General features: G+C 36.9%; 1 protein-coding gene across 1 annotated transcript in view; it reads right to left on the bottom strand.

Moving 5' to 3' along the window:
- The window catches only part of LOC106883031 (pre-mRNA 3' end processing protein WDR33), a gene marked incomplete at its 3' end in the record, with an annotated part of 60,240 nt that overhangs the window by 28,629 nt on the left and 7,592 nt on the right, over positions 1–24,019 (bottom strand). The window contains exons 2-6 of the mRNA XM_014933889.2: positions 12,365–12,709; positions 10,974–11,042; positions 9,820–9,924; positions 8,800–8,895; positions 7,078–7,229 (exon numbers count right to left, since the gene is read on the bottom strand). Coding sequence (XP_014789375.1) covers positions 7,078–7,229; positions 8,800–8,895; positions 9,820–9,924; positions 10,974–11,042; positions 12,365–12,688 — 746 coding nt within the window. The remainder of the gene's footprint in view (positions 1–7,077; positions 7,230–8,799; positions 8,896–9,819; positions 9,925–10,973; positions 11,043–12,364; positions 12,710–24,019) is intronic.

Here is a 24,019-nt window from a genome sequence, read left to right as displayed (position 1 = left end):
GTTGTTACCTCCCTCACCTGAAACACTCCCCTGAAACCTGCCAGACAAACCCTTTCTAAAGAGGAAACAGATGGACAAGTTAGTCATACATGTATGAGAGTTGTCGTGAAAATAAAGACAACAGATACAAATGGCTCACTTTTACCAAATTATTTTTATTAAGAAATCTTATCTTTATTACGTAAGAAAAAAGGTATTTATTTATTTTTCTTATTTTTATTAATCTTACAAATAATAATAATAATAATAATAATCAATCATAATAATCATGGGGGAGAGGGGCAAAAATTTTATTTTATTGATATATATATATATATATGTATGTATATGAATATATATACAAATTGTTCAGCTACTGATACTGTTGCCAGTGATACTAAGTTGTTGCCATAGAAACAGAAAGTGTAAACAGGCCAATAATATCCCTTTTCATTAACATTGATTTGGTTGTTATTTTTTTATATTTATTAAATCAATTTCCTTTTTTTTTTAATATTTTCATTGAATTTGAATTTTTTGCATTTATAGACTTTTTCAAAAGTCTATATTTTATATATATATATAATATTTATAGGTGTATGCGAACATGCACAAACATACAGAGCAAGACAGGTAATCATTCTGACAGGATGAACGAATGTGTTTATTGAAAGAGCAGTTTCAGCTTCATGTGGATAATATATTCCTCTTTATCATTAATAAGATGCCCACTGGGACAGGGCAGGGTAAAGATGAAAAATCAAAGAAAAAAAAAAAAGGAAAAAAAAACAAGCAGCAGGATATGCAAACATCGATTAGCAACTCTTAATTAAAATAAGGTTTCTTAAGATGTCTAAGAACTGTATCAACAGTATCCACCTGTTTCAGTTCAGTAAAAACTTAAAGTTCAGGACAATGAAATATTAAACTTACTCTTCACCATCATCACCACTGTTGTCATATCACATACCCAGTTCAACTTTTTAGCATTTAAACTGGCCATATCCAGCCAAAATATCCTACTTGTTTTATGTTCAAACTAGCCAGATCCAACCTCTCATACCTACACTACAATGTCATTCTAAAAATATACAATTAGATCATCAAAATCTTCAAGCTATGACATAATGCATGATTAATTCAAAACAATATGATTAAATAAGCTTAATATTTGTCAGAGTAATCTAAATGCTGAAGGGTTAAACATAACAAGAAGGGATTACATGGGACTGTTTTCCCAGAGATTCTATTCTGGGACAAGATCAAAGATGTATTATAAAAAGTATTATATATAATAAAAAAAAATAGCAAGTTGAAGTGTTGACATTCATTCACTTCTTTTTTTTTTTTTTTTTTTCCTCAAAGCTAAATTGGCAACTTAAGTTGGGAATCAATACTATGGGCCATGCCACTAACAGAGAATCAGAAATTTGCAGAGCAAAATATAGAGAAAATTTTGTGAAGGAATAAAAGAAAAAAGAGTTATGTAAGAAGGATCAGACATGTGACCTATTAAAAAATATGAAATCATTGAATTCCCTAAAATATTCTGAGGAGAACAAAAAAAAACAAAAAAAATAAAATGAAGACTGATCTATTTCTGTGAATGTTGTAGCTTATGAATCAACCTTCTCTTGTACCATTAGTATTTGAAATAGAAACAATACAAGATATAAGACCAGCACAAAGACATAGCTTAACATGGTTACAGAGAAAATTCTGACCAGCCATAACTCAAACAAGATGCAAAGTAACGGACTATTGCTTATGCACATCACAACAGTTTGTGTCATGTTCTTAGGCAGCACAGTCTACATGGCCGAAAACAAGTTCAACTCTGACAGCAGACATGAGTGAGGGAGAGAAATATTAGGTAGCAATTTTAATATAATTGATGTTGACTAAGATTTAAATTAAATAAGAGCAACATAGGAACCAACTCCCTTGTAGTTAAGAGAGTTTAGAGATTTAAAGACAAACAGTAGTCACTACTATGAATAAAGAGATATTTATCTAAGTCTTACAGCATTACAACCAATCTTTAGGGCGAATGTAGTCAAGAGAAGACAACACATATAGAATATAAATATTCCATTCTATAATTGCCATTTATCAAGCAATTATTATCTACAAGATAACAACTAGCATAACCGTTGCCAGTACTGCCAGACTGGCCCTCGTGCCGGTGGTACGTAAAAGCACCCACTACCCTCTCGGAGTGGTTGGCGTTAGGAAGGGCATCCAGCTGCAGAAACTCTGCCAAATCAGATTGGAGCCTGGTGTAGCCATCTGGATCGCCAGTCCTCAGTCAAATCGTCCAACCCATGCTAGCATGGAAAGCGGATGTTAAACGATGATGATGATGATGGTGATAACTATTATCTGTCAACCAATTGTGTACAAGATAACTAATATCTATTATGTTAACTTGTGTATTTTCTGAGTATTTTTGTGATTTGTCCCATACAAACAACAAAATCACAAAACACCCTTCACTGACCACTCTTACATTGTCAAGAAAGTAAGAAATAGTTGAAAATGGATAAGGTCTAAGAGTTTGCAATTATCAAACATTCCTCCTACTCAAAAGCCAAATTAACATTTAAATCCTTGTTTTTTCCTGAGTTATTTCCCTGGTCTAGGCATGTGGCCTCGTGGTCAGGGTGTTTAACTTATGACTGTAAGGTCATGAGTTCAATACCCAGTGGTGCACTGTGTCCTTGAGCAAGACACTTTATTTCACGTTGTTCCAGTCCACTCAGCTGGCAAAAACGAGTTGTGCCTGTAATTCAAAAGGGCCAGTCTTGTCACATTCTGTGTCATGCTGAATCCGCCTGAGAACTGCATTAACGGTACATGTGTTCAACCACTTGCACAATAATTTCACAAGCAGGCTGTTCCATTGATCACACCAACTGGAGACCCTTGTCATCATTACCAAAAGAGTACCAGTTTTCACTGATCAAAATAACCTTACACTTAGATAAATCTAGAGAATCTTGTTTAAATTAATAACAAAATTTAGTAAATACAGTTGAAACAAACTTATATTACACAAACTTTATGTAAAGTCCAATAAACCTGGGGTAATCTAACTTCATATTGCAACTACTAATAATATCCAATAGTTAAAGACTAGTTTATTTACCTGAGCTGAGGAAACTGTAATATAATATGATACACTTGGTATAGTTAAAATTAGCCTGGCTAGTGGTTAGCTGATCAGTATATAATACTGTATATGATATAGTTTACTTAAATTAATCTAACCAATATTAAAATACAACGGTATTCTATCGTAATTAAGAAGAAACATTTAACCAATTTTTGGCGTAAAGTGGGGGAATGGTATCTTGTATGACCAACAATACACAAGCAAAGTTACGTGAGAATGTTATGCTGCTTTATATAACTAGGCAGAGAGATCTTGCTAATGTTGTTTTCGGTAAGGTTATGGAGTTCTGTGTGATTAACAGAGAAAATGGAAACTAGACAATGAAAAAAAAAAAATAAAATTGTAAAGCCATAGAAATAACTCTTAATGGAATAGCAGAGACACCTGATTACTTCCCAGAAACTCACAAGGATCACTCTGGTTTAGACTCAGATATGAATAAACAACAACAACACAATATCTTTTCATCTCTGTTGAAGGATTAAATAAGGCAAAAATATAACATGACCTAATTTGATAAATAATCTAAAGTAGGTCAGTTGATGTATTGTGTTAAAACACAAATACACATAGACAGACACATACAGAGAGAGAAACATAAACACACACATTGCATATCTAATGAAATTAGAAAACTTTCTTACAAGAAATATATAAACCTAAATCATAAAGGCAACCAAATTCTTTGCACATCTGTAAAGCATCATCTTTGAAAGGGATATATACACAAATAAATATATATATATAAATATATATATACACACACACACATACACACAAATATATACGATATCAACTTTATTGATAACAGAGGAAGGAAGCAGCTTTATTGAAGTGGTATTATGGCAAAGCATGGAATAGGGGGCCAAACCCAGATTTTAAGTTTATTAGTCGAGCAAATGGAATAGGGTTAGGGTTAAGAGGAGAAGAAAAAAAAAACAACTTTATTTAATTAGTAAATAAAGATGAAGATTAAATTGAAGAAAAAAAAAAGTACATATATAATTAATGCCAGTGCAGTTTAATTGAAATGGAATGAAAATAACATGGCTTCGAAAATAAGACAATAACCTAGAGAGGGGTCAGACATCCCAAATTTCAAATTCTAAGGAATGGAGTATTGTGCTTTTTCAATATAGTAAATAAGATGCCCAAAAGAACAGTATAGATCCCTATTTCAGTTTTAACACCCACAATCTCTTACTTTTTTACTTGTTTCAGTCATTTGACTGCAGCTATGCTGGAGCACCACCTTTAGTCGAGCAAATCGACCCCAGGACTTATTCTTTGTAAGTCTAGTACTTATTCTATCGGTCTCTTTTTGCCGAACCGCTAAGTTACGGGGACGTAAACACACCAGCATCGGTTGTCAAACGATGTTGGGGGGACAGACACACAAACACACACACATATATACGACGGGCTTCTTTCAGTTTCCGTCTACCAAATCCACTCACAAGGCTTTGGTCGGCCCGAGGCTATAGTAGAAGACACTTGCCCAAGATGCCACGCAGTGGGACTGAACCCGGAACCATATGGTTGGTAAGCAAGCTACTTACCACACAACCACTCCTGCGCCTATCAGTTATTTTATCTATAGAAAATACCCTACTTTCTCTGATGGGTGGGTTATACATTAGTTTTGATGTGTATTCCAGTTGTTCAATCTCAACAGAACTACCTACTCATTGTATTACAGTGTCAAGTGCTGAACATCCACAAACACTTTGTAACTTTAATGTAATCTTTGGGCAGAATCTACACTACAAAATTTATTTATGAATTATGAGGACAGTTTGAGGGGTTCATTTTTTACCTATGGACCCCTTTTAATTCCTATTTAACTCTACTGCCCTCCCCCACCATAGTCATTCAATGTTTCAAAAATCCTATTATATCTTTATAACTGATTATTAGGAATTGTATTTAAAAAATTGAAATATTTTGTGTATTGTAGAAGTATAACCAATTTTATTGCATTTAATTTTAAAATTTTAACAACAAAATTCTATATGAACCCCCAAGAGGTATATGGACCCCGTTGAGAATCACTGGTCTACCTCGTATAATAGTTTAACTGCCTGACCATTCCACAAACATTAAACTAAAACAAAATGATAGTAATAATAATAATCTCCTTGCAGAACCAACATATATATGTGACAAGGCTGGTAACATTTAAATTAAATAGATTTAGCCCTCAAAAATTTAGCTTTGTGGATAGAAGGAAACTATGGAAACTCATATAGTAGTGGGCTTTCATAAATGTGTGTGCACACGAGCGTGTGCATGCATGCAAGTGCACCCTAGTCATGACATCGCATGGGGGTTGTAAACGAGCATACAAGCAATGTTCCCTTCCAGTCTTCTGTGCAAAAGATGCCTGGCCATGAGAAATATATTTTCTTGCTTGGAAACAGGAATTGGTTATGAGGATGGGCATTCAGGTCTTTAAAAAAAAATCCACTTCCTCAGCAAATTCCACCTGTCCCAGGCAAGCATGGAAAAGTGGACATTAAATGATGATGAGTGTCAGAATAGAAAATAAAACACAGCATCAGTCTTAATAGACAAAGGAATGAAAGAAGAAAGATGCAAACATAGCTGTGTGGTAAGAAGTTCGCTTCCCAACCACATGGTAATGGGTTCAGTCCCATTGCATGGCACCTTGGGCAAATGTCTTCTATTATAAGCTTGGGCCAACAAAAGCCAATTTGGTAGACAGAAACTGAAAGAAGCTCATGATATATGTGTGCATGTGTGTGTCTTTGTGTCTATCCCCCATCACCGTTTGACAACCAGTGTCGGTTTGTTTATGTTCTTGTACCTTATCGTTCAGCAAAAGAGACCGGTAGAGTAAGTACCAGGCTTAAAAAGGAAACAAGTACTGGGGTCAATTAGTTCAACTAAAATTCCTCAAGGCAGTGCCAGAGCATGGCTGTGGCAAGGCCAACTACAACGCCATATCAAGAACCAGTAGCTACCATTACCATCACTATTACATTCAGATCCAGTGATACATTTAGGCATAGTTTATTGCTTTGCAATTTTTATTCCAGCTTTCTGTACTCCAAGTTCAAATTCAACCAATGTTAACTTTGCCTTTTGTCTTTTCAGAGTTGATAAATAAATTACCAGTCTGGTATTGGAGTAGATTTTATGAGATGAGAAAAAGAGAGAGAAAGATGTCGCTCTTTTTTCTCACCCACTTTCACCTCATAAGAAGCCAACTGAAGAGGAATGGGCCCTACAAGTTTTTAAATGCCCAAGACATGTCACGAGTCATTACAGCACTCCAGCAACTCCACCTGGAGATAACGGCCTCACTCTAAACTTGTTGTAATGACCACTGTCACCACCATGTTCAGGTATAATGATCCATAAATATATGACAGTGACCATCACTACCACATTCAGGTCTATCGATCCATAAACATGAAGCAATGACCACCTATACAACATTCAGGCCCAGTAATCCACAGACATGTAGCAGAGGCCATATCCGGGCCCAGTGATCCACGAACATGTAGCAGTGACCATCATTCAGATCCAGCAACCCATAAATTTGCAATGTCCAAACAGTCACCAGAGCAGACTGGACCCAGTCTGTCAACCATATCAGAGGAGCATGTAAAGAGTAAATTCAAGGTTATTAAACACACATGCTATCTGAACAGTTGGACAAAACAGACAAAACCCAAATTGCTACACTAACTCACAAACTTTAGCCAGAATCTAGGATGTCTTCACCATAGATTAATAGTTTTTCACCAACAGAGGAACCCTGAGATCTAGTAATGGTTAAATAAACTGCAACAACATTAACAAAGGCACAGAAGATGGTGCCAATAATTTCAGAAATGAAGGTAAGAGCGTTCCTACTACTGCCTACCCAGGCCAGTTGTGGACTCCGTGTAGCGTACCTGATACCTCGAACTGGTTCCTTATGGCCCTGAAACATCTTTACATTATTCATGTTAGATTGCCAGTACTTTATATAACCAGCATGATCTGCAGTAACCATCCAAGTGTCGCTGTGACTCCACACCATGGCACGCACTGATGTATCATGTGCCTAGTAACAAAGAAGAAAGGTAAGATTCCATAAATATGCAATTACATACACAGATATGCATATACAAACATACATATACAGTTGAAAAAAGTAGTTCTCAACCATTTTTTGCCTACAGACCCCTTTGATTCCTAGTTCATTCTAATGGACTGCCATAGCCATTCAATGTATATAAACAAAATCATACTGTATTTTCATTAAATACTATTCGGAATTGTATAAAAAAGATTAAAATATTTTGTGTATTGTAGAAGTATAAGCAATTTATAGCATATGAATTTTAACAATCTTATATGGACCTCACCCCCACCAAGGGTCATGTAGATGAAGTTGAGAACCACCAATCTAAGATATCATATATACATACATGTTCTACATGATGAAAGTGGGTCAATTAGAAAGGAAAATACTTTAGTAGTAGTCCCAAGGGAGGCACGTGGCTTAGTGGTTAGGGTGTCAGCATCATGATCTTAAGATTGTGGTTTCAATTCCTAGACCGGGCGACGCATTGTGTTCTTGAGCAAAACACTTCATTTCACATTGCTCCAGTCCACTCAGCTGGCAAAAATGAGTAACGCTGCGATGGACTGGCGTCCCGTCCAGCTGGGGAACACATACGCCATTGAAACCGGGAAACCGGGCCCATGAGCCTGGTTAGGCTTTAAAAAGGGCGCATTTATTTTATTTACTAGTCCCAAGACTAGTCCTGATCCAGCCGCCCTATTATGATGAAAAACATCCCAGCTGTGACCATTCAGCTTGGTTTTAACCCCTTAACATTTAAACTCCCCATATCCAGCCCAAATATTCTATCTGATTTATGTTCAAACAAAGCAAGTCTGGCCTCTCACACTTACCCTACAATGTTAGTCTAAAAATAATTGCATTGTTGAAATTCTAAAGCTTACAAGACAATGCATGATTGAGTGAAAACATTTTGAATAAATAAGCATTGATATTTGACAGAGTAATATCTGAATGTCGAAATTTTAAGACAGAAAATCTTCAAAAGAACGAGGATTGTGTATGGTTTAAATACAAACAGTAATCTATATTTTGTGAATCTAAGAGGAAAGATCAAAGAACAAAGCATTTCCATTACTTCCTGGACTATATCAACATCAAGGGGACAACTAGGTCTCCTTATAGAGATTACTTGATGAGGGGTACTTCACATAGTTAACCTATGATGAAAAGTATTCTTGACATAATCACTGTCCCATTTTTTTTCTGTGACAATATAGGTGCAGGTAAAGCTGTGTGATTAAGAAGTTTGCTTTCCAACCACATGGTTTCTGGTTCAATTCCACTATGTGGCAAATGTTTGTCTTGTATAACATCATCTAACATCCAGATTTCCATGTGTACATTGGTCAGATGGAGCTTTTTTGAGGCAGATTTACTACAGCCAGATGTCTTTCCTATTGCCAACCCTCACCTGTGTGTGTGTGTGCGCATTCACATTGACATGAAATGGCACAGCAATATAGCAAGCTGATAAGGCTAACAATTGTAGTAGTAGTGGTTGTAGAGTGTATGTGTGTGTTAGCATAAAAAGTCTTTTCCTTACCTGAAGGATGGTTTCAAAATTGAAAGTAAGACCATTCCACAGAGTGAACTCCCCACTGGAAGCACCAGTTACTAAACGCCTTCCTTCAGGTGTCCACTGAATAAAACACAAAATTAGATTTTCATTTATTTTACCAAACAGAGGTTTACACAAGCAAATATGCACAAAGACGCAGCTACACAGAAATTAATATGCATGTATATGCGTGTGTGTGTAGACAAAACACACAAAAATCTTCCCGAGAACTATGTTAAGGGTACATGTGTCTGTGGATACACAGTCACTTGTACATAAATTTCACAAGCAGGCTGTTCCGAAAAAGAAGCAGAAAAGAAGTTTTGCCAATGTCTTACATCATGAGGACAAGAGACTTGAAATGTTTTGGCTTGCAAGGCAGTGTGCCAGGGAAAATTGTGATGCTATGGCAGAGAAGTGTGTCTGCATGGATGATGGTTCACTTGCAGTTAGTGACTCTACATAGCCTTCCATAGTGGCACTTCCAAGCCTCTTTTGTTGCAGAGAACGCATGGGAGGAAAGTCCGCATGATGTGGATACAACAGAGGGACCAGCAATCCAAATAAAGCTTTGAAGACCAAGAAAGCCCAAATCAGGAATCACTGCTGAGATGCTTAAAATATCTAGTGGTATGGGGTATGGTCTAGTTACCCATATAGTAAATCAGGTTCTACACGAGGGAATCATACCAAAATACTGGTGTAGTAGCATCATAGTCAACTGCTACAAAGGTAAAGGTGATGCCTTAGACAGAAATAATTACAGGGGTATCAAACTGTTAGATCAGGCAAAAGTTACAGAGAGGGTCATAGCCCCACCACAGTAATGATTGTGCCAGCTTACCACCTTTTTAAATATTAAAATATTAAAAACTTGGTCACAAAAAAGATAAAGATAATTAAACAAGATTAAAAAAAAAAACAATGAAAGCTTTTAAATTAAGAGAAGGAGTGGAGTGGGTGAAAATGTACAGTAGACAAGTGAAAATATAAAATATTACGTACCGTTAAGACAAAGATTGGACATCTGAATTTGTTGGTTGAGGTACGGACAAATTTGGTGACCACACAGTTCATTGGATTATGTAACATACTGAGAGGTGGTACAAGCTGTGGAGAGAGAGAGAACAAGGAATTAGAGTGGTGGAGAGGGGAGTAAGGTATGGAGATGGAGGGTAGAAAGATCATGCTTAGTAATGCCCACTTTTTCCCTTACAAGACATATAGGAGATAGGGGAAAAATTATTGGAAGTAAGATGGAAGAAAAAAATAAAATAAAATTTGCAGAAATTATTATTAGGTTATGTGAAAAAATTATTTGAGTGTGTGTTCGCTTCTGTGCATATGAAAATAAATATGTTACATTCTATAGGACTTTCTATTTCTGTTAACATGCTACCGGCACAGGAGCCAGTTGGGGCTGGCATCAACCACATTTGGATGGTCCTTTTTACGTGCCACCAGCACAGGGAGTCAGTCAGGCAGCATTGGCAACAACCCACGCATGAATGGTGCTTATTGCGTGCCACCAGCATGAGAGCCCAGTCAGGCGGCACTGGCATCAGCCACAACTACAATTTCCATTTTTGATTTTACTTGACTCAATAGGTCTCCTCAAGCACAGCGTGTCGCCCAACAATACAAAGGTACTTCTAAATGTGCTGGTTATGCGACATTGGTATAGGCTACGGCTGTGATCTCAATTTACTTGCCGAGTCTTCTCAATCACAGCATAACTCCAGAGGTCTTGGTCTTCTGTCATTGCCTCTGTGAGGCCCAATGGTCGAAGGTGATGCTTCATCTACCATAACTATGATTTCACTTAGCTTGACAGGTCTTCTCAAGCATAGCATATTGTCAAAGGTTTCAGTCATCTGTCATTGCCTCCTTGAGGCCCAATGCTTGAAAGGGGATTGCTTTATTTTTAGAATGACATTGTAAGATAGGTCTGAGATATCAGATTTGGCTTGTTTGAACATAGAACAGGTAGAATATTTGGGATGGATATGGCCAGTTTGAATGCTAGAGGGTTAAACAGACTTACTCTCTAAGAGATCAGTTTGTCACAGAGCTCTGATTAACAAGTTCCAGCATGTGTTTTAAATGGACATCAAAAACAAAAAAAAAAGCAATTTTATTTATGCTAATTGGATTCTCACCCCTTCTTGGTAAAGGCAGTCTGGTTGAATGGCTCGGAAGTCACGGTGGTCCCTTTGATAGAGTCGATTCTGCAAACAAAAATCAACATTTATTGAAAATAACTATGCTACAAGTGATTCTCATCCAACCCTATTAATACAAACACGCAGACACACACACACCATCACCACCATTTTAACATAAACTTCCCATGCTTGCATGTGTCAGAGTTCAGTGAGACAGATTTTCCACAGACAAATGTCCTTCCTGATGCCAACTTTCACCTGTTTCAAAACAAGGTGATATTAACATCTAAACAGGTTTTCCAGAGAAGGCTGGAAATGAATGACAGCACCTGTATGTATGATGATGAACCTGTTTACAGTTATCGCATAAGTAGACATATATGAGACAGACTTCTATCAGATTCACTTCTAGAGTTTTTATAACAAAAAAAAAAAAAAAAAAAAAAAAAAAAAAACAGTAGCGAAGCCTAATTTAAAAAACAGAGTTTTTAGGTAGTAATTTATATATGTAAGGGATTATTACTTTAAAAAGCTGCCAAAGCACAATGCAGTCCTTGGACCAATTGTATCCTGTAATCCATCCAACCCAGGGACATTAAATGATGAGGACACACACATACAAATTTCTTCACACAAATTAAAGTTTAACCCTTTAGCTTTCAGCTTATTCGATCAAATGTAATAATTATTTTTATCTTTTATTGGTTTCAGTCATTAAACTGTGGCTATGCTGGGGCACTGCCTTCAAGAATTTTTTAGTCAAACAAATCAACCCCAGTACTTGTGCCACACAGTGGGACTGAACCCAGAACCATATGGTTAAGAAGTAAACTTCTTAACAAGCAGCCACGCTTGCACATATAATTTTGATTATTCTTATGATTTTCACCTGTACTTCCCTGACTTTAAATTTGTTCTCTGACCTTTAAACTATTTCATCAGATTTCTACCACTAATAAAATAATCCCTTGCATTGTAATTTTTATAAGAAATGTAAATTATTACCTAAATCTCCCAACACACATACTTTTTTTTAAACAAGACTTTTATCTCTGTTTTCTCATATGAACGCCAAAATTCTTCCTTCTCAGGTTAAATAAGCTGTTGGGAGAAACTCGGAAGTCCCAGTCAATACAAATTTTACATGGCTGTGTGGTTAAGAACTCACTTTACAACCACATGGTCTTGGGTTCAGTCCCATTGTGCATGACAGGCTTCTTTCAGTTTCTGTCTACTAAATCTATTCACAAGGCTTTGGTTGGCCCAAGGTTGCCATGCAGTGGGATTGAATCTGTAACCATGTGGTTGGGAAGCAAACTTCTTACCACACAGCCACACCTGTACCTAATACAATACAATCATAGTATAAAGAAATTAAATAATACCTCAAGATACTTCACAACAGCTGAATTATAATCCACAGTTTTTCTGTGGACAGCTTTCCTCATCCGTTTGCCATCAAACATAATCCCTTGGCTGGCCATCATTTTCTGTTGCATGTAGCTACGCTGTTGTAATTGCTGTTGTTGTTGTTGCTGCTGCTGTTGTTGTTGCTGGGAACCTTGAGGAAGCATGATGCCAGGTCCTTGAGACATGGCCATGGGAGGTGGCATATTGAATCGAGGAGGCATGTTGGGTGGAGGGTGGTTCATATTGGGGAGTTGTGGAGGCGGCCCTGTCATAGGCGGCAATGACACAGGCATCATCATCTTGAAGTGTTTGATTTAGGGCTGAAAAATTAATTTTTAAAAAATTAAAATACATACACATAAATATATACACTATATAAAATACATTTATATGCAATGAAATATATCAACAACAATAGTCACATGGGGATAATTAGTAATATGTTATCAATTTGCATATGTCTCCACCACATCCTTCAATCCCCCACATATCTGTAGGATGTTAAGTTTCACTGAAATATCAGCGTAAGCCACTGAGTTGTTTTCCAACTGACATTATAGCAACTTTCTAAAACACACCCCATATCTTATAATTTTCATGCTCAAATATATAGGAATTTGAAATATAAGTGGCATGAAAAGCATTTCATAACCTTATATTTAATGTAGATTTCCAACACTTAACACAAAACATTAGGATAATATTAGAGTGGCAACAGTATATTCAACTATTGAACCACATCACTAAATATATGAAAGAAATTGCGTATGCATATGTACTCATTAGACAAAAGTAGAATTAATTGTTTCTAAAATAGAAACAAGGCCTGAAATTTATGGGAGGAGATTATCATTATCATCATCGTTTAACATCCGCTTTCCATGCTAGCATGGGTTGGACGATTTGACTGAGGACTGGCGAACCAGATGGCTGCACCAGGCTCCAATCTGATCTGACAGAGTTTCTACAGCTGGATGCCCTTCCTAACGCCAACCACTCGAAGAGTGTAGTGGGTGCTTTTACATGCCACTGGCACGGGCTACACTCAAATGGTGTTTTTTACGTGCCACCTGCACAGGAGCCAGTCCGGTGGCACTGGCAACAACCTCGCTTGGATGTTCTTTTTCACGTGCCACCAGCACAAGTGCCAGTAAGGAGACACTGGTAACGATCACACTCAAATGGTGCTATTTACGTGCCACCAGCACAGAAGCCAGACAGCTGCTCTGGCAATGATCACGCTCGGATGGTGCTGTTAGCGCTCCACTGGCACGGGTGCCAGTCATCGAATTAGTGATGATGAAATCAACTGCAGTACTTATCAACACCAGAGAAATAGACGAAAGGTGGATTTTCACAGCAGTTTTCCCCAAGTTTCAACATTATTGCTTAAAAATTACTATTTTAAATTATAAACAGTTTTGTAGGCCTTATTTTGACCTAATTTTTAATTTGATCAAAATAAGACTGACAAATACTAAAATTCTAACATTCAAATAAATATACGACAGATAATAAATAGTATTTACATGTAAATAAATGAGAAACAAGGTATGCATTAAAAGTTGGGGAGACAAACAGAAAGCAAGTAGAGAAAAGGAAAGAAAGAGACATAAAAAAGGAAAAGTGGAGAGACAGAAGAGAAGAGAAATTTACTAAGAAAAACATGTTAAAATATATAGAGGAAGAATGAGTGAGAGAAAGTAATGCACAAAATAATCTCTATACTAATAACTGTATGCTGCAGACACTTGTGTGCACTAGATTTTTAAAAATATAATTTAACCTTTTTATTGCTATATTACTTTTGAAAATGATTGCCTTTGGTTCAATTTTGAAAATAACTGTCATCATTAACCTGGTGTTTAGAACAAACAAACATAAAATATATTTTATGTAGGAGCAGACATAGCTGTGTAGTAAGAAGTTTGCTTCCCAACCATATGGTCTCAGGTTCAGTGCCACTACATGGCACCTCGGGCAAAGGCTTGTGGGTGGACCTGGTAGATGGAAACTGAAAGAAGTCCATTGTATATGTATGTATGTATGTATGTATATATATTCTTATCAGTTTCAAACTTGTCATTGCTGGTGTCATCACATTTATGATCCGAGTTTTCTCATAAAGCATTATGACAGCAACTATATTTATTTTTCTCCCCTAAATCAAGGTTGAATACAGAAAGATTCATTTTTAAAAGTTTTAAATTTTTTTCAGTAGGTAATCCACCACAACTCCTGAGCAATCCTAAATTCCAGAATTTACCAGATTAGTAAATACTTATCTACAATTACATGAATATGTACATTCAACAGAAGAATTGTTCAAAGTTCTTTCTTTTAAACATCTCACTAATTACTTTTTCCTTTTAAATCATATAGGCAGTGAATCATCTCCATTAAATGAGAATCCTTCTTTGGTAAAACCACTAGCTTTCCAATAAAAGTAATTAACTACAACATCCATGGAAAACCCATCAAAAGAAACTAATTTCGATACTGTTTCTTCTATAATTTTTCCATAAAGAAAGTTATTTTCTGTTGGTTGATTTGTTTCCAAGATGGCTTGTCTATTTCAATTGTATTAGTTTCTGAGAAAAAGTCTGAATAATCTTTAGCAAGCATAAAAGACCATTTGTTGAACCACCCAAGCACTTTAACCCTTTGGCATTTAAACCAGCCATATCTGGGATAAATATTCTGTTTATGCTCAAACTGACTAGACCTGGCATCTTACACCAACCCTACATTATCATTCTAAAAACAGTTACCTCATCAAACTCAAAAACTCAAAGCTAAAAGTTAATGCATGATTAATTCAAAACATGAATCAATAAGCATTACTGTTGACAGATGTGGTGTGTAAGAGAGACGACTGTGCTGGTATGGTTATGTGTTGCATATGGATGAGGACAGCTGTGTTAAGAAGTGTCGCAGCCTAACAGTGGAGGGAACCTGTGCAAGAGGTAGACCCACAAAGACATGGGACGAGGTGGTGAAGCATGAACTTCAAACATTGGGCCTCACAGAGGCAATGACAAGTGAGCAAGACCTTTGGAGATGTGCTGTGCTTGAGAAGTACCCAGCAAGCCAAGTGAGATCATAGCTGTAGCCAATGCCAGTGTCACATAACTGACCCATTTAAAAGTTCCCTTCAATCGTTGGACAATATGCTGTGCTTGAGAAGAACTGTTGAATCAAGTGAAATCATAGTCATCTCACTCAACAAATTTTCCAGTTTCTTTTAAACAGATTAATGTGCTTCCACCTCTAACCATATTTATCAAGATGCTACTTAGACTAGGCAGGTGCACACTTACAATGGTGAAGCAGCGGATTTAGTAGGAGAAACTATTGCTTCCCAGACCCCAGCCAAACCGTCCAACCCATGCCAGCATGGAAAACAGACATTAAACAATGATGATGATACGGTGGTGAGCTGACACAATTGTTAGCATATGGAGCAAAATGCTCAGTGGTATTTCAACTGTCCTTCATATTCTGATTTCAAACTCCACTGAAGTTGACTTTGCTTTTCATCCTTTTAGGGTCAATAAAGTAACAGTTGAACAAAGAGATCAATATAATTGACTTAACCTCTCCCCTGAAATTGCTAGCCTTGTGCTAAAATCTGAAATCAGTAGTTAACATCATTACTGGAATCATCATCATCATCATCATCGTTTAACGTCCGCTTTCCATGCTAGCATGGGTTGGACGATTTGACTAAGGACTGGTGAAACCAGATGGTTACACCAGGCTCCAATCTGATTTGGCAGAGTTTCTACAGCTGGATGCCCTTCCTAACGCCAACCACTCCGAGAGTGTAGTGGGTGCTTTTACGTGCCACCAGCACGAAGGCCAATCAGGCGGGACTGGCAACGGCCACGCTCAAAATGGTGTATTTTACGTGTCACCTGCACAGGAGCCAGTCCAGCGGCACTGGCAACGAGCTCACTCGAATGTCTTTACACGTGCCACCGGCACAAGTGCCAGGAAGGCGAACCAAGAAATTTAGATTCACAATTGAAGGATTAAAAAGGTACTCAAACCTCGACCTAACTATTTTTAATTTCAAAATTAATGTATCACAGACTACATTAATATATTCTTTTTAGAGACAGAAGTATTAAGACTGACAGAGATTTGGCAGCTATTTCTAGCAGATGAAGTGACTTAAGATTTCCACTTTGGCCTGCATTAGTGTGGCTGGTAAGGTAGGTAATAAAATAATTATACCACAATATTAGTCTGACACTGCAATATCTACCGTTATTAGTTGCAATAGAATCTAAGCTAATGATGTTTGGTAATGTCAAATGTCTGACACTGCACTCAAGCAATTTTCCAAAATTACTGATTTTTATTTTTATTTTTTTTTTTTTAATTCTCTGCAAGAAATCAAGACTGTTTCTCAAACCGGCTTCAGACATAATACATAAGAAAAGCTAATTTGGGAAAAATTTGTTTAAGACTCATACAGCAACAGTGTCATACATATCTTGTGAAACATTTACAACCAAATAAACTGACTATAAACACAATGCTGTATGTATGAACCACTAACCTCTCAGCCTACCTCATCTACTCTCTACTCCTCTCTCTGACCCTGTGCTCCCTTTCTAAGTAAACTTCTTATCCATTCTTGTCCTCTTCCAGTATGTGTATTTAGTGTCTGATCTAAAATAACTCCCAACAATACAGCTGAAAGAGGTACAACTGGTATTCCAGATCACAAATCTACATTAAACTATGTATGAGATGGTATCAAAAATTTCCTGGACTAGTTATTTTTAATAAGAAATAACATTTTTACCTAAATTTTAACATGATCTCCTGTGAAATAGTCACCTTGCACAGCCATATACCAGTCCTAGCATTCCTAGAACTTTTGAAATCTGGCCTGGAAGTTGTTTTCTGTAAGCAAGTCAAGAGCCTTCTGCGATTCGCTATGGATCTTGACAATGGTGTTAAAATGGTGACCTTTGAGCTGCATTTTCATCTTGAGGAAGAGATGGAAGTCCATAGGTGCTAAATGTAGTACTAAATAGGGTGGGTGTGGAAGTGATACCATGTTGTTTTTGGCAAGAAACTCATAAGCGAGGAGAGCTTGGTGACAAGATGCATTGTCATGAAGAAGCTGATTCTTTGTGCAAAACAGATCCAGTCACTTTCATCGAATGTCCTCCCTTATTGTCCACCAACAATCCTTATGCACAAGATGATGAAGGGTGACGCCCATAGCAGATCTTCCAGGGATATTCTTCCAGTTTTGAAGCACCCATGCCACTCAAAACATTGCATATGACCCATTGCCTCATTGCCAAAGCATGCTCAATGTCTCTGTAGTAGCCTTCTAAAGTTTAATGCAAAATTTCACATTGGCTCTTCGTTCCAACTTCCTGTCCATGACAAAAATCACAGACTACAGCATACACATCATCACAAGAACACAAATTTCACAACTTGCAAAGTAAACATAGCGATGTCACTCGGTACACTGCCCTATGAAGGTCACTGCTAGCTCTCACTGCACGCACAACCATGTGCCGCCATCTGTTGGCACACTACAGAACTAAACCGGGAACTTTTTGATACCACCTTAACACTGGCAACCTAACCACCTGGCTCCCACTGAATCATCAATCAACTAAAGACTTGATCAAAAAGAACAATTGAGAAGGACAGTAAATGAACTACAAATAATGTAGAATAGTTAAGAAATACTTTCTGGGATTTGGTTATGTCCCTTTGCATTCAGTGCACAAATTCCACCCATCCTTTTAGATATAATACAATACCTAGCAGCCACACAATGAAGTTAATGGAATAAACTGTACCCTTCAAGATAAGGCCCCAACATGACCGCAGTCTAATGATTAAAATCAGTGAAAAATTAACTTGTATTGGGACTATTTTTGTCAACCTGCTAGGAACACTAAAATTACAAGAGTGATAGGAATTCTTGCTGAAATGAGCCAGTAAATTGAGTTCAGTTCCCAGTTGGAACTGCTAGCTACTGCTTTTGATACATGCAGAAATGTCATATCTTTCTCAAATAAATTGAAAGATTTGATATTATGCAAAAACTCACATTTCTCCCTCTCAGAGACAAAAGACTACTTAAGCTGAAGAGGAGTAATCAGGAGAAACACAAGCTGACAGATCATTTCAGTTTCACAGAACATTACATGGTGGCAGAGTAGCTTATAAACAGATGTCTAGTAGAATCAAGACAAGCAGCTGTACAAGATACCCCAACCAACCAACCAAGCAGACATCATTTTTAGCTGTGAGCAGCCAAAATAGAGCTGTGTAACCATTTATTCAATGACTCATCACTTCAAAAATAAAATACTACCCATATAAGCAAATTAAAACATAAAGCAGGTAAATAATAAATTAAAACAAACAAGAAATATAAAAACAGTACTGAAATGAATATAAAAGTGCAACTGAGGCAATTCTACACAGACTGACTGATGAGTAGACTAATCTATTATACCATAGCTACTCCAGAAGACACAGTCAAGGAAATGGTTACCAACAGTGATATGCTATTTTTTGTAACTCTAAAGATAGCCTAACTCCCAAACTTCTGGAGATCAACTCTGATTCAATAATAGGAAACCTCACTTCAAAACATTCATATCTAAATTAAAACTTCCAGCATAATTTTATGCAAGAACCATTTTTGTCAAGCTATGTTCTAAATTCCAGCTTAACAGCAGAAAGTGTTTTGGTTCTTAATAAATTGTTTCAAAGGTTTCATCATTTCAAAATTAATTGAAATTCATGAATACAGTTAAAAAAAAGGTTAAAAGGAGATGGTAGAACAGACAAACGACATATATTGATATTAATCCATGAAAACCCTCATCCATCTCAGTTTCGCAATATAGAACCAAAAGCGGAAGACTCAGATCTTTTTCATTTTCATCCAACCACTTGAAAATTTTTCAATCACCAATGAATTGTTTTCAGATTTTCCACACAGATGTAGTTATGCATACTGATGACAATAATTGCACTCATTTTTTTCAAAAAATAATTAACAAGATAGCTGTATTTAAAGTTGTGTGATTTTAGCCAATGAAACAAGTCCAGCATCTTCAAAGTGGAACATGAAACGGTTTGTTGTCATGGCATGCAAAACTATATCAAAAGCACATTTTTTTTTTTTTTTTTTTCAGATTCAGATTTGTGGTTGGAAGAAAACAAAAAAGATCTGATGATTCCTTAGGTGAACACTGAATAAAACAATATAGTTGTAATTGGAAAAATTAGATTTAGACGAAAAATAAGTGCAGAACACTTATGAAGGACTTAAGCCATCACATCTGTGATCCTTGCTCCATCTGATCATCTCTAGCAATACAGCCAACCAGAAAACTAACATGTGTTACAATACACTCTAATGTGGTGTGCAGAAGTAGCTAGACAGGCACATGTAACAGTGTCATGTGTAGTAGTAGTTGTAGTAGTAGTAGTCAAACACATCAACACAAGTAGTTAAGCACACTTAAAAATTGTTGTAATAGTAGTTGTCAAACAGGTACATCTAAAATGTGTAATGGCAGTAGTAGCAAGACATATTCACAGTGTGGTAAGCAGTAGTAGTAATCAGACACATATCCACAGCATGAGACATTATCGGGTGACTTTTAAGCTACTATACAGCTTTTAAGTAACTGACCCTGAATGGGAAGATCTGCAAACAGATCTCTGGAAAAATTTGTTGCAATTGCTCCCTCCAGAGTCATATTCCAATGATGATCATATTCATCGCAAAAAAAATCACTGAAAACAATCGCAGTAATGAAAACATGGGAATCCAAATACTACATGGTCTTAACCATGCCTGCACCTACCCTTTATCAGTAACAAATTATCTCACAGGCACATGTTTCGTAGATATTTTTCAGTTAAACTCCCATACCACAGATTTAGTTATACAGGAGAAGTTAGTAGGGTGCACAACACTTTCTGGAGGACACTGACTTAAGATGTTCCCTCTGCTATATAGCTATACACACGGTGACTATGCACCAAGTAAAATCGATACACAAAATTACAAGCCATGCAGTGGCTCAACTTACTGGATATAACAACTAGATTTCACATTACCATCGTCAAAAATGAAGGCCACGCTGAGTACACTGGAGCACAAATGTATTTCTTTAAAGCTGATTCCCCTAGTTGCAATTGTAAACAATTCCAGAGAGTTGATGTTATATATCATTACCATCACTCTTTTACGCGATCACAGGAAAAGTTGTTAAGAATTACCAAAGCTGATAAATATGCACAGATGTTGCAAATTAAGCTTAATTACCAATAAACATCAGTTTGGATGACACTATACTTAACTGACAGAGGAAGGTGACCAATCAAACTGATTATGTAAACAGAATTCTTTTCTGCCCATTCTTGTCGGAACCTTTGATACGGGGTATCGAAATTTTAACCCCTTTCACACTTGTAAAATGTCAAGCAAACTTTAAAATTTCTCATTACCATTATTGTCAGTATGGACAGATCTTATGAATCGTTTACTGCAAAGGAGAAATTAAATATGCTGAATATGCACATTGAACATGGCAATAAAGCTGCCAGAAGGCATTTTAATGTTAATGAGGCCAATGTTCGAAATTGGGATAAACAGTATGACAAACTTAAAACTGTGCCTAGTAATAAACAGACAAAAATAAAACCATACAATCAAGATTATCCATAGCATTACATTTTTTTCAGTCAGGAATATCCATATCACTATCTATGTCAATGGTGCTCCATTGCAATAGGTAGAAATTCAAAGCAATGTAAAATATGGCCTAGACTGTGTTTACCAACATGGACATCAGACTTCAAAAAGTAGTTAACCATTTAATGGTTTTAGTAAATTTATACAGAAAAAGTAAGCATTCTATTGTCCAGCATAAATAAAAGTCAACTTCATCATAATTAAGCCATTATTTTTTCTGTAAAAACCTACTCTGACATTAAATGAGTCAATTTCCAGTATGAATGTTTACGTTTTCTATGTCTTTTTTCCACAAAAATAATTTCTAAAACATTCTGGAAATGATCTGCTCATGTACCCACTAACGTTTATTTCTATTTTTGCAAAAAAAAGTGCATAAATTACATCGGTTTTTACAGTAATATGTCCTCTTTTGTTGATAAGAGAGATCTGGCTGTTATTTCTCGTATGTCTATTCATTCATACACTGAATATTTTGTATATACAATTATTATGACAACATTGACACAGACAAATAAGATCCTCAACATAGTTGCTAGACCTGCCAGAAGTATTAACCAATTCTCCTTCAATCATATTTTCTTTAAAATACACCCATTCTATAGAATATTTCTTATTTCTTTATTGCCCACAAGGGGCTAAACATAGAGGGGGACAAACAAGGACAGACAAAGGAATTAAGTCGATTACATCGACCCCCAATTCGTAACTGGTACTTAATCTATCGACCTCGAAAGGATGAAAGGCAAAGTCGACCTCGGCGGAATTTGAACTCAGAACGTAACGGCAGACGAAATACCGCTAAGCATTTCGCCCGATGCGTTAACGTTTCTGCTAGCTCGCCACCTTCAGAATATTTCTGAATCAGGACTGACATAGTAATGCTATGTCTTTCTGCATGAATTAAAAATAAACAACAGCAAAGAGAAGGATTGGTTTCCTTCTTCAGACAGAAAACACTTGAGTCCCAAACAATTATTGACTAACTATGACTCCATACATAACACACCACACTTTCCAGATTAGCAAAACCCAACAATATGATTGTCTACTCAAGCCTTATAAAATTCATAAATTATTTCCCCAACTGAACACTATCAATCATCATCGTTTAAGGTCCACTTTCCATGCTGGCATGGGTTGGATGGTTTGACTGAGAACTGGTGAGCCAGAGGCTGCACCAGGCTCAATCCAATCTGGCAATGTTTCAACAGCTGGATGCCCTTCCTAACGCCAACCACTCCAAGAGTGTAGCGGGTGCGTTTACGTGACACCGGCACAAGGGCCAGTCAGGAGGTTCTGGCAACGACCACGCTCGAAAGGTGTTTTTTTATGTGCTACCTGCACAGGAGCCAGTCTGGCGGCTCTGGAAATGACCAAGCTTGAATGTTGTCTTTCTCATGTGCCGGTAGGGCAATTCTGGCAACGATCACATGCGAATGGTGCTTTTCACATGCCACCAGCACGGGAGCCAATCTGTGGCCCTGGCAACAATCATGCGCGGATGTGCTTTTAACGTACCAGTGGCACGAGTGCCAATCAGGCGGTACTGTCATTGGCCACACCAGTGATTTTGATTTGTTTTCACTTGTCTCAATAGGTTTTTGCAAGCAAAGTTCATTGTCCAATGAATGAGGGATACTCATAAGTGGGCCGATTACACCCCATGTTTGGACGTGCTTTTAACATTCCACTGGCACAAGTGCCAATCAGGTGGTACTGTCATCAGCCACATCAGCAATTTTGATTTCACTTTTGTTTTATATTTTGCTTTAATACATACACACGCACACACACATAAAATTCACTTTAATTGAAATAAAGTTTCCCCAAAACTAAACATATCTAATATAATAAATGAGAATGTCAGTGTGTTACACTTTTTCAACTTTAATAAATCCTTTTTACTGGAAGCACAAGGCCTCATATTTTGGGGGAAGGGATTAAGTCGATTACATCAACTCCAGTACGTAACTGGTACTAATTATATTGCCCCCAAAAGGATGAAAGGCAAAGTCGACCTCGGCAGAATCTGTAATAATATCATAAATGTGAATGTCAGTGTGTCACACTTTTTGAACTTTACTCCTAAAGGCAGTAGTCCAACATATACCATTTTGGAATTAGGCTGACTCCATGAGTAAATTAAAAACATTCCTGGTTGAATACAGACCCACAATCATGAAATTTGGGATTCCCAAGTTTTCATTACTCTGATTGTTTCCGGTGATTCTTTTTACGTGATTTGTTTTTGTGACGAATCTGATTATCACTGGGATATGACTCTGGAGGAAGCAATTGCAACAAATTCTCCAAAGCAAGTCAGAGATCTGTTTGCAGATCTTCCCATTTGGGGTCAGTTGCTTAAAAGCTATATACTAGCTTAAAAGCAGCCCTATGTATCTATCTATATAGGCAAGTGTCTTGTATTGTAGCCTCCAGCTGACCAGAGCCTTGTGAGTAGATTTAGTAGACGGAAACTAGAAGAAGCCCATTGTATATATATATCTATGTCTTTGTGTCTATTTGTCCCCCAGATCACTGCTTCACAACTGTTGTGGGTGTGTTTACATCTCTTTAACTTAGTGGTTCAGCAAAAGTGAAAATATACAATAAGTACTAGGCTTCAGAAAATAAATCCTGGGGTTGGTTTGTTGAACTAAAAACCTTCAAGGCAGTGTTCCAGCATGATTACAGACAAATGACTGAAACAAGAATAAAAAATAATATGTGTGTGTGTGTGTGTTTGTGTGTGTATTATCATTATCATTTAACGTCCGCTTTCCATACTAGCATGGGTTGGACGATTTGGCTGGGGACTGGCGAAGCGGATGGCTACACCAGACTCCAATCTGATCTAGCAGAG

This window comes from Octopus bimaculoides, chromosome 26 (assembly GCF_001194135.2).
Source record: "Octopus bimaculoides isolate UCB-OBI-ISO-001 chromosome 26, ASM119413v2, whole genome shotgun sequence".
Lineage (NCBI taxonomy): Eukaryota > Metazoa > Mollusca > Cephalopoda > Octopoda > Octopodidae > Octopus > Octopus bimaculoides.
Note: the sequence above shows the minus strand (reverse complement) of the source record. Positions and strands in the feature narration are given on the sequence as shown.